The sequence below is a fragment of the Cyclopterus lumpus genome, chromosome 9 (assembly GCF_009769545.1).
Source record: "Cyclopterus lumpus isolate fCycLum1 chromosome 9, fCycLum1.pri, whole genome shotgun sequence".
Lineage (NCBI taxonomy): Eukaryota > Metazoa > Chordata > Actinopteri > Perciformes > Cyclopteridae > Cyclopterus > Cyclopterus lumpus.
This window is the reverse complement of record NC_046974.1, coordinates 24,043,092-24,055,417: the sequence shown is the minus strand read 5'-3', so window position 1 is coordinate 24,055,417 and position 12,326 is coordinate 24,043,092. Positions and strand designations below refer to the sequence as shown.

Genomic DNA, 12,326 nt, shown 5'->3' with positions numbered 1-12,326 from the left:
TACTCTTCCTGCTGACTCCACTCCCCAAAACCGGACTGGTACACCTTTTATTACCTCCATTAGTCCCTACCGCATACCCACTGCAGCACGCTCAGTGGCATATCCCGCTAATGCTAACCATAATAATTTGATTAGAGTTCCCCTGCAACATCCCTCACTACCTCCAATTAATAGGAATCTGGCAAATGTTGGTCTTTTAAATATCAGATCACTAAATAATAAGTCTTTTTTATGCCACAATTTTATTACTGATAACAAACTGGACTTTTTTGTCATCACAGAAACGTGGTTATCTGAGGGAGATTGTAGTCCTCTTATAGAGGCAACCGCCCCTGATTTTACCCACCTTCATCAACCCCGGCTGTCTGGCAGAGGAGGGGGGGGGTTGCTATTATTCATAGAAAAGGTTTCAAATGCTCTCCCATCTCACATGGTAACTACATCTTTTGAACATCTTGGTGTTATGGTTAACTCTAAAGACCCTGTCATATTTGTTATAATCTACAGACCGCCAAAGTCTAACGGTGTTTTTATCCAAGTTTGCCGAACTTTTAGCCTATTTTATGTCACAATATGACAAAATTCTTATTTTAGGGGATTTTAACATACATGTCTGCTGCCCGTCTCAGACTCTTGTCAAAGGTTTTATGGACACTTTGGAATCTTTTAACCTCACTCAGGCAATACAACAGCCGACACATTCAAAGGGTTACATCCTCGACCTCGTCCTGTATAATGGTCTCAGCCCCGAAAACTTTAAAATTAAGGATATCTGTGTCTCTGATCACAAAGCAATTTTATTCAGTGTGGTTTTATCCCAACTTCCCAGAACTCACAGTACACCTGCCCGTTGCCGGGTTTTTAATTCCATGTCTGCTAGCAAATTTTCAGAGCGTTTTACTGCTGCTTCTTTAACTGCTTTTAATCCACATTCTGATACTGAGGAGCTGGTCTCTCTTTTTAATCATACCTGTCAGACTGTCCTGGACTCTGTTGCCCCCTACAAGGTCAACAAGTTAAACAGAACACCACAGCCCTGGCTAAATAAATCCACCAAAGAACTTAAGAGAGACTGTAGGAGAAAGGAAAGAAAATGGAAAAAAAACTGCCCTCCACATATTTTATAATATTTGGAAAGAGGCAATGAATAACTATCAAAAGGCAGTTAAAGAATCAAAAACCTCTTTCTTCTCAAATTTAATTCTAAACAATCATTCTCAGTCATAAACCCCTCCCCCTGTCATTTTATTGATGCCTCACAAGAGATGTGTGAGAAGTTTTTACATTATTTTAATAATAAGGTAAATGAAATAAGACAACAAATTACCCCCCCAACCCAAGTTTTACATACCAGTAGGGACATTCAAAACTATTTTAGTCATTTTCAGGCTGTATCATTGGCCTTTTTAACCCAACTTATATCACACATGAAATCAGCCACATGCAGCCTTGATTTTAATCCTACTAAATTTCTCAAAGAGGTTATTGGCACTGTAGGGCCCAGTATTTTATTAATTATTAATAGCTCCTTAGCAAGTGGTACTTTCCCATCGATTTTTAAACATGCAATCGTACAACCTCTTTTAAAGAAACCTAAGCTTGATCCTTCTGTTTTTTCCAATTTTAGGCCAATTTCAAAACTTCCATTTTTATCAAAAGTTTTAGAAAAAGTGGTTTCAACACAACTCCTAGCTTTTATGAATCATTATAATATATTTCAGAAATTTCCGTCAGGTTTTAGAGCACTTCATAGCACAGAAACTGCCCTCCTCAAGGTAACTAATCACCTCCTTTTAGCAGCAGACAGGGGGGAGAGCGCCGTTTTAATTCTTTTAGACCTTAGTGCAGCTTTTGATACTGTAGATCACGCCATTTTAATCGATCGCCTCAAAACCTGGGTTGGCATCAAGGACACTGCACTTGGCTGGTTTTATTCTTACCTTTTAGAAAGATCGTAATCGGTCACCATAGGTAATCACTCGTCTTCCACGACTCACATTACCTGTGTTGTACCACAAGGTTCAATTTTAGGTCCACTTTTATTTTCTATCTACATGCTTCCACTCGGCCAAATCCTCCAGCGACACAACGCATCTTTTCATTGCTATGCAGACGACACACAGATATACCTTCCGCTGAGACCTTGTGACCCAGAGAGCCTGGCTGCTGTCTTAGATTGTTTCTCTGACGTTAAATGCTGGATGGCTCAACATTTTCTTCAGCTCAATAACTCCAAATCAGAAGTCATATTATTCAGTTCCCCAAACAATAACAACAGTCTCATCAAGAGTCAACTTGGTCCCCTGGCTGCTTATTTAAAACCTGTTGCCAGAAATTTGGGTGTAATGTTTGACTTTCAATTACATTTTGAATCACAGATCAAAAAAATCTCAAAAATCCAACCCATATTGTCACGCTCAGATCTGGAAAAAGTCATTCATGCACTCATTTTCTCTCGACTCGACTACTGCAACTCCCTCCTTTCCGGCATAAATCAAAAATCCATCTCCCGCTTCCAACTAGTCCAGAATGCAGCAGCTCGGCTTCTGACTGGTTCTAACAGACGGCATCACATTACTCCAGTCCTGGCCTCTCTCCACTCGTTCCCTCTTAGTTTTAGAATTGATTTTAAGATTTCGCTGCTCACCTTTAAAGCACGCCTGGGTCTGGCCCCAAACAACATCATTGAAAAGGTAACCCCATATGAGCCAGCTCGCAGCCTTAGATCCTCTGGTGGCCCTTCTGGCCGTTCCAAAGTCAAGGCTTAAATCAAAGGGTGACCGTGCTTTTGCCATCAGAGCCCCTCGACTTTGGAACGACCTACCTGAGGGGATAAGACTAGCATAATCAGTAGCTTCTTTTAAATCACTTCTTAAAACCCATTTTTATAGAACTGCTTTTAAGTGATGTCGTCCTTTTATGCAGTTTCCCCTTGTTTCCCCTATTTTAGTTTGTCTGTTCTGCTTTATTTTGTATTTGTAATTTTCTATTCCTCTATTGTGTTCATTGCCTCATGTATTTTCTGAAATGTTTACTTGTATTGATGTTATGTTTTTACCTTGCTTATATGTAGAGCACTTTGTAAACTCTGTTTTTAAAGGTGCTATATAAATAAATGTATTATTATTATTATTATTATTATACAAAAAAGGACTATTGGACTACTGGTCTCACCCTCTGTATCGGACTCCAGGATACTCTTTCAGTGTGGCACAGAGGGTGGCAATCTGCTCAGCACAACGCTCCAGCATGTTGTTCTTCACGTCAGTCTTAAAGGGGCTGTAGAAGTCCTGAAAGGCATCCACTTTATCCAGGGAGAAGACCTGGACACAGAAGACATGACATAGGCCAATCTCAACTTTAATCTGGTGCCCAACATTTAAATTGATTAGTGTTACAATGGCTATCTATTGGGAGATCTTAACCTGAATTGACCCAAAGCAAGAATAAGTTGTATTAGATAAAGGTATCCATTAATATACTTTATTCTGAAGTGTTAGTGATCTAAATGACATGTTGTTCAGCTAAGCTTGAGATATATTTCTTGAGTAAATACAATATTTGGGAATGAAAATGGTAAAATAATAAATATAAACAAATAGTGCACTAGAAGCTTCTGTCTAAAAGTAAGGACAATGACACTAACTGAACTCTTTTCCAAACACACTCAGTAGTTAACATTCCTCTGCTTTCTTTTGTCCCACATTGTATCTATCCTCTCATTGGTTGCAGAGAATGAGCATCGGTTCTGTTAGCAAATGCAATAAAGGGATGAGAGCATGGCAGGGGGCAGAGCTGGTATGATGCATCCCTCCCTCTCAGGATTAAAACTGCAGGACAACAGCAGAGGATTTAAGGCTAAAGCTGCTCAAACTCAAAACACTGTTGTTCTGATCCTCTTCAGCACTGTTTCTCCATATATTGAGGAACTGTGTCAATATCAAGACACAGAGTAATAAGAATCATGTGCCAGAGACATGATGCAGTCCCCCCCATAACCTTAATAAGTTCTAAAATAAGGTCATATTTGGTTAATATGAGATATTACATTTTCTACATCCATCACAACATAAAATGAAGACAAGATGTCTGATTCCAAGTAGATGTCTGTTTTGTCAGATTACATCTTTGTGACCTTGTAAAGAGTAATGCAATTCATGACCTCACCTGGTCTTGATTGACTCATTACAAAAAACATTACTGTTTTACTTTATCTATCCTGCTCCAAAATGTCCACGTACAGTACACACTCAAATAATGCAATGGAAAGGAATACCCTAAACTACATCTTACCATGAAAACCAACTCCACTCAAGAGAGTACTCAAGCTTTATACACTGACTGAAATCCTTCTAAACCACATTCAATCTGTGGAAGACAGTACTTAGCAGCTACCAGCTTGACCTGGAAGACAGACATTTAACAAAAGCCTACAAAGTGGGACATGGAGTCTAAATAATGTTTTACCTGAGATTCATAGGGCAGAAAGGCGATGTGGATCTCAGTCAAGGCCTTCATGGCTTTGGAGGCTCGGGATTTGGTCAACAGTCCAAACAACGTGTCTGGGATTGCTGGTGAAAATCACAGAATAACATGCTGGCTGAGTGAGAAAGCTTAGTGAGAAAGCAACTATGCAAGTAATGTCAATCAAATCAGACAACATTTAATTAACCTAGTTTTGTAGACATGTGGTAATATCCAATCCATTGACCAAGCAGCCTAACATTGCAGCTGTGTTCATTAGTCAACAAGGAAAAGCAGTGGCAACTGTGGCTGTTTTAAGAGTCAAATATGTGGAAGATCTAACAGTGAGAACACCTAAACAATGTGTACTTTTATGGCAAAATATTAAATTATGATTAAGCAGTCTACTTACTCTAAAGTTGATAAAGTTGTTACCGTAATAAATTAAATTATTCTTTTTGCCAGAATGGATTTACTCACTGTCCGTGAAGAAGACGTGAGCTCCTCGGTACCTCGGAGACTGCGGGTCTCTGAAGTCATCAATCAGACCCTCAACAGACTGAGACAGCAGAGAACAATGTTTTAGCTTATGAACTGATGTAGAAGGGAATAATAATTCTTCATTCTGTCAAGAAATATTGAATACAATCCCAGCTTGTTTTTAATTATCATAACATGACTATTAAAAGAACAACAGGGCAGTGGTGGCCTAAAGGATAGAGGAGCAAGCTTGTGACCAACGAGGCATTGTGTCCCCAAGACCATCAGGAGAAGCTTGGTGGGGAAAGTGAAAAGCAACGCTTGCCCCCCTCATTACCACCTTGAGCAAGGCCCTCCAGAACTGCTTCAGTGGAGCTGCTCAGTGGCCAGCAGACGATGATGATTGTACAGGTTCCTGTACAGCTGGGTGAATGTGATCTGATCAGAGTGTTCCTTAAAAGGAGCAATACAAATAATTGCAATCTTTAAAACCAAACTAAAAAAAAACACCTACTGGAACTGCATTTTTAGATATGCAAATGACTCAGTTAGTGGACAAAACAGCAACATACTGTACGATGAAGAGAGTTGATGAGAGACTGTAAGTGCTGTTCCTTAGAATGCAAACCGCCTGTAAGTGCTGTTCCTTAGAATGTGAACCGCCTGTATAGGAGCTGTATCATTTACCTCATCTGAGGGTGTGATCAGGTAGATAGCCTCCATGCTGGGAAGAGGCTCACGACGCTTGGTTATGTCTTCTACAACTGGAGAGGACAGGAAAACAATAATTGAAACTCAGCCTTGGGAAGAGGCTCACAACACTTGGTTATGTCTTCTACAACTAGAGAGGACAGGAAAACAGTAATCGAAACGGAGCCTTCAGCTTAATTAGACTTGAACTAGGCTTTCCAACTTGTAGCTAATTGGAACCTCCCTGCAGAATCCTGCACAAAGGAACAGGACTGTCCTTGACTTTCAGCAAATATTTAAAACACTGACACATTTAAAGGTTGCTGAGATGTCTGTCAAAGATCAAGTTTTGAAATATTATATCTTTGTTGAGTGTCATTTGACAAATTGTCTTAACGATTTTCAATATGTGTCTATATTTGTGTGTGTATCTATATACTGTATATATATATATATATATACACAGTATACACATGACATCTATTGCATCTGTCCATCCGGGGAGAGGGATCCTCCTCTGTTGCTCTCCTGAAGGTTTCTTCCCTTTTTTCCGTGTGAAAGGTTATTTTTGGGGAGTTTTTCCTGATTCGATGTGAGGTCCTGGGACAGGGATATCGTATGTGTACAGATTGTAAAGCCCTCTGAGGCAAATTTGTAATTTGTGATATTGGGCTATACAAAATAAACTGAATTGAAATTGAATATATATGTATAATGAATTATAAGGTCAAGTATCATTGCATGCAAGGATCATAGTGTATTATAGTTCCTATAGCTGTAATACATTATAATGTTTTATTAATGCATTCGGTCACCCCTAGCTGGGAGGTGAATTTTAAGAGGTTAAATAACATATAAAACAATTTGAAATGAATGTATTTGTTTAATGAGTCATAATGTGGTTTTCAAAAGGATTGTTTATAAAACTTTTAAGAGGTGTGAATGAAATATATGTATATATATTATGCATGTTATTTTATTTTATTTTTTCATGCTTCTGCCTATACCTTTTCAATCGTTTCTTTTTTTGTATATTAGATTGTGGCTTTACTTATTGTATGTAATGATTGACTGAATAAAACACATACTCATACTCAATGTGTCATTACAACAATTGAGTACTTCATTCTGACTTAATTATGTCATTTGTATTTTGACAACTTGTATTTTAACTTTACCTGTATAATTATACAGTGCTATAAGCTAATTAGAACGTATGTTTATAATGTATCATAGACCTGGGAGTCATAGAAAGTGTCACCAACATTTGTTTTGTAGACATGTCTAATAATAATTTGCCTGAACCTGAGCAATTGCGATACCTTGGTTGGTTGGTCGATGTACTGTCTTACCCTTTCAGTCTTCTCCAAATCCATCACGATTTGTTTATCAGATTTCATTGGGCAAAGCAGTCTCTTGTCTGTAAACTCTTTGGCTGATATTTACTTGAAGACAACAGTCTGATGCTGCTAAACTGTATGACTGTAATTTTATCACCATCATTCAGCCATGTACCACACTGTCAGTAAATACTCACGTATCGCATGTGCCTCAAATCTCAATGGGAAAATCTTTTTAGCATTTTCCTATTTCTCACCTTATATTACAGCATCATTCTTTCCCCCAAAAGGAGTCGCAGCCTTGGCGATTGGTGCTTGATGGCGCAATACCAGTCTGGTCTATAAAGAGGCAGATTCTTAGGATCTAGCATAATGTTATAAGTCAAGTTAGGCATTCTCTATTTGAGATTCGATTGGCTTCTGTGAAAGTGTACAAAAACCCACTCACTCTTTTAGCCACACCCTGGACCTTGTTCTGGCATATGGCATTACAATCAGACCATTACCTAATAACTTTTGAACTCAGTGTACGCTGTGAGGCCAAAGTTTCGACACCAGATGTCTATCTGACAGTGCTGTAGTTAAAATTTAAAGAAGCGATATCTGCATTTAATTCAATATCTTGTCTAAATATAACAGAGGACTCCTGTGCTAACTTTAGTCCACTGATCATCTTGTCGATAGTGCGACAGACTAACTGAGAATGGCACTAGACTCTACAGCCTCCCCCCCCAAAAAAGGTGCTAAAACAAAGGAGGTTCGCTCCCTGGTATAACCTTCAAACCTGCAAATTAAAGCAAAAATCACGAACACTTGAAAGGATATGGCGTTCCACCAGAAAGAAGAAAATCGTTTAGTTTGGCGAGATAGTCTTAAAACATATAAGCCTTCTGTAATGTCACAGCAGCCTATTACTCATGAATATTAGACAAAAATAAGAACCCCAGGTTTCTTTTCAGCACTGTAGTCATGCTGAGTCACAGCTCTGTGGAGCTGTGTATTCCTATAGACCTCAGTAGTAATGACTTCATGAACTTTTTCAATGATAAGACTCTTAGACTATTAGAGACAAGATTAAAAATCTCCTTTCCTCAACCAGTACCGATCAATCCTCAAATAGAGTAGCCTTAGTGGCAGCTTTAAATCCTGATATATATGTAAATGGCTTTTCTCCCATCAACCTCGACCAATTGTCTTCAATAATGTCTACTTCTAATCCTTCTACCTGTCTTTTAGACCCCATCCCGACGAGGCTACTTAAAGAAGTTGTACCTTTAGTTAGCGCCTCTCTTGCATCAGACAAAGGACTTGTCTCTATACTTGTCTTGTTTGGCCTAAGTGCTGCGTTTGACACCATTGATCATCACATCTTATTAGAAAGATTAGAACTGTCGATTGGCATTAAAGGTACCGCACTAAGCTGGTTTAAGTCCTATGTATCTGATCGATCTCAATTTGTATGTACAAGATGAAACGTTGATGAACACCAACGTTAGTCATGGAGTTCCACAAGGTTCTGTGCTTGAACCAATTTTATTCACCTTATATATGCTTCCTTTAGGCAATATTATCAGAAAACTTTCAAATGTAATTAGTGAAATTAGGAGGTGTTGATGGGTGTATTTTTGATCTTGGAAAGAGGCTGCTAGTTCTATGATAAGATCTCAAAAGAACTGAACTCAATTTCATGTACAGTACTTGCACTACATTGACTAAACCAACTTTGGTGACCTAGGTGGTACTTACTAGTGATTCCCTCTGACATGATATCTGTCATCTTACAGCAAGACGAAATCATCCTCATGCTCAGCTTGTCCACCACTAGTACCTGTAACATAATTGAACACAGAAGGGGCCTTCACAAGGGTTTGATTTTGATATCTAAGGTGGTTTTATTCATATATAATGTCAGGATCAAAGGGGAATGATGCCAAACTTGATCAGAATAACAGGTCCATTACCTTCCATTTTCCCTTTTCTCTTGCCTTCTTGATGACATTGTTCATTATCTCTGGAAAAAAGGACAATGTTATTTCAATTACGTCAAGACATACACATGATTTCACATCACAAAATCATTCTTAACAGTGTACTGTAATTGATTGACAATTTCAAACAAATGGTTTAGGCGACAAAACCTTGTGTCTCAGGATCTAGTAAAACTCTAGCCAAGAAGAAAAAATATTACTGCAGGTCACAGGAAGACTGGGGAGGGAAATACCCATGGATCACTGTTGCCATACCAGATCCAAACAAAGCGTTTTGCACGTCAATTTGACATTGCCCAACATCAAATCCTCTCAACTGAATCTCACCGATTCTCATCTGATCACCTTAATTGTGTCGTTTAATAGTTTTCTTGAAAGAAATGTAAACTATTTTTCTTTGAGTTCTAATGCTTTTCTTGCTGCAGGGATGAGGGATGGGAATTTCCTCCCGAGGCTCATCAGCAGATCAAGACATAGACAATTACTATCTTCGAGGCTAGACCAAAGCTCAGGGGTGCAAAGAAGGTAGAGAGATTCTGAGAGAGAAAAAAACACTGTGATACATGCACCCTTCACATTGTAAATAGATCATGTTTACAGCTTTTTCATCTAGCAAGTTCTTTTTCAGATAAATACCTGTGGCAACCAGCAGCAGAAATATGTGTGTTATATCTACAGTCTCTCATTTTTGTAATACCTTCATTAATTATTCAAATGGGTTCGTAAATGACCTCTGCTTTTGAATTAGCTGTTCCACACAGATTCAAGCAATATACAATAATATCATAGTGTCTGACTGCTATTACGTTAAAGGAATAGTTGGGTACAGTCAATGTATGTAAAAAACATATTTTAAGCACCTAAACGTAAGGTTCAGAAAAGTTTAATATTTTCTGATGGAAAACTGAACTTAAAATTCATGTATGCTCTTTTCAAAGCAGTTTATTTTCTCCGTTGTTAACAACAGTAGAGATAGCTTTTACTTTCAGTTCAGTTCCCCTTCAGAAAATATTCTAAATATAACATACACATAAACTGATATTTATTGTTTTTAGGTAGCTAGTACAATACGCTTTGTTGCTGCCCTAATCCACAGCAGTACATTGCTTACTTTATGTGCTGATATTCCTGTATTTTTCTCCGAACTGGGGGAGTGCTGAATGCCTTATACAAGACATGAACTACTCTTTTACACAAATCTCCAGACCCCATTTCATCAAAATAAATTGTCAACAGAATTAAGACAGGGAGTTCTCGCTTTATGTAAAAGCACTGATTGCTTTGGTCACAGAATGTAAAATTGTGCCATTGTTGGGCAATTGCAAATGGGACGATTGTCAGATCTCACCTAGAGTGCCACCTAGACTAGAGCTGACGCTGGACCTCAGCCAGCTCTATTCACTGAAGATGTCAATGTGATGCGGTTGAAGGCTCTGAAAAGCAAGTAAGTAGACCTCTGATCTAAGATTATTTTATAAGTAAACCATTCTGTGAACTGAGTCTGTAAAATTGAGGCAATACTTTGAAACAGGCTCTGATGTCAGATATTGGTTGTTTGATTTGATTTTAAGAGATATTCCATATTGTGGTGGAAAATTATCCTAGTGTTCTTCTAAATGTAACTGTTACTGAACTCTGAAAGCAGAGGGCAGCTCATCTTGACCGTGTCTGATCGGCGCCAGCAAAAAGGGACAATAAGAGAATTGATCTTATTATTGTTTAGGCGTCGTCTTCTATTTTGTCTTTCTGTTCCTCACTCTCACCTCTCAAGGCCTGTCGGCATGAAGGAAGGAGGACACTGCGAGGAGGAGTTGGGAGAAAAGGGCAGACATTTTGAATAATAATTGTAGATATATAAAGCTCTGCTTATCTATTTTTCTGGGTCAGACCTCCTCACCATTTGTGATGAAGAGCTATTTAATTTAATTATTCCAAGTTTCTGCTTAAAGACATTTTAAGTGTTTCACATTGCATTTGTTTACTCTAAAGAAGATTGAAAAGGTTCATTTCCATTACACATATGAGAAGTACCAGCAAAGCAAAGGTTCAATCATTCCTTGAATTTAGCTTTGGTCCAAATACCCTGCGTGGGATAAAGAAGGCCTTCTTGAGAGTTTGAAGTTTTCAGATTTAAAGCGAAGTCTAGTGAGAGTTATTGAAAACTCTCAATTTATTTTGACATTAAAAAATTTAGCAAATAAATGTGATTCCGATTCATACTTTATTAATCTCACTAAGGAGAAATTAGTATTGGCTTTTATAATGTTGACTTTAGCACTGACAGATTGCCCAGCGATCGCCAAAGCAAAAATAAATCGGTGAGTCCCTATTGATCTGCACTGTGAATGCACTGGAAAACTGTAATCATTATTAAATGGATGTTCTCTTAATATTTAAGCATTTTCTTTACACAATGTGGCAGGAGAATTTGCAGGATAACATTTCTTTTTTTTTGGTGGAAATATCAGTATGCTCGATATGCAAAATATCATCGCACTCCAAATAGAAGAGCTCACGACAAACACCTGAATACTGAGCTCCTTATGTGTCAATCTTGATGATAACAATTTAACATAATGAACCTGTTTGTGCAAATCCTTTTCAAGCAAGGACAGTGTTCGCCTGCGAAGCTGCAGTGTAATCGGAGAGCAGGAAAACAGAAGGACCCCATAAGAAAACTGTATCACAGTTTTTTTCACAGCAAGTCGTATAAGCAATAATAGGGTTGAACTTATTAAAGACAGAATAGCACAAGACATATGTCAGTTCCTGTGGTGTGAATCAAACTGAAGACAGAATCCAGTATTTGTGTTGATGAGGAGCATCGTAGTTTCTGTCACTGGGGGTTTAAGCATCTGTTCTGTCTGTCCAACTAAATATGAAGGGACTTGGTGCTGGGAGGGACCAGCCCACTGCAATCAGTGCCTCTAATCTGACAATCCTCTTACCCCTTCCACTGCTCCCTCCACCTCTATTTCTGGGCCGATTTTGGCTCAGCAGATGTGACGTCACAGGGAAGCAGCATCACTGACCGCAGCAGCACGCACCCACACACACAGATACACACACACCCACACACACACACACGCACTCCAAAGATAATGTTCCGGATCCACAGAGAGCCAGTATGATATTTCACTTAAAGAGCTTCTCCGAAAGTGTCATAAGCACATTATCATGACATTGGGGTTGCATGATAATAGTAAGTGTCTTTGTGTCTAATGTCAATATTTGTGAATGAGATAAATCTCTAATGTTTAAGAACAAGATTTAATAACAAGTTATTATGATTAATAACAAAACATTTCCATAAAAGGTGGATGACATTTTTCAAATCACACATTCTCCAGTCAGCAAGACCTGT

At 38.4% G+C, this 12,326-nt stretch overlaps 1 protein-coding gene across 1 annotated transcript in view; it reads right to left on the bottom strand.

The window, feature by feature from the left end:
* stxbp1b (syntaxin binding protein 1b) overlaps positions 1-12,326 on the bottom strand; it is a 38,335-nt gene that overhangs the window by 21,161 nt on the left and 4,848 nt on the right. The window contains exons 2-7 of the mRNA XM_034541777.1: positions 8,936-8,985; positions 8,721-8,802; positions 5,632-5,708; positions 4,945-5,023; positions 4,468-4,571; positions 3,175-3,323 (exon numbers count right to left, since the gene is read on the bottom strand). Coding sequence (XP_034397668.1) covers positions 3,175-3,323; positions 4,468-4,571; positions 4,945-5,023; positions 5,632-5,708; positions 8,721-8,802; positions 8,936-8,985 — 541 coding nt within the window. The remainder of the gene's footprint in view (positions 1-3,174; positions 3,324-4,467; positions 4,572-4,944; positions 5,024-5,631; positions 5,709-8,720; positions 8,803-8,935; positions 8,986-12,326) is intronic.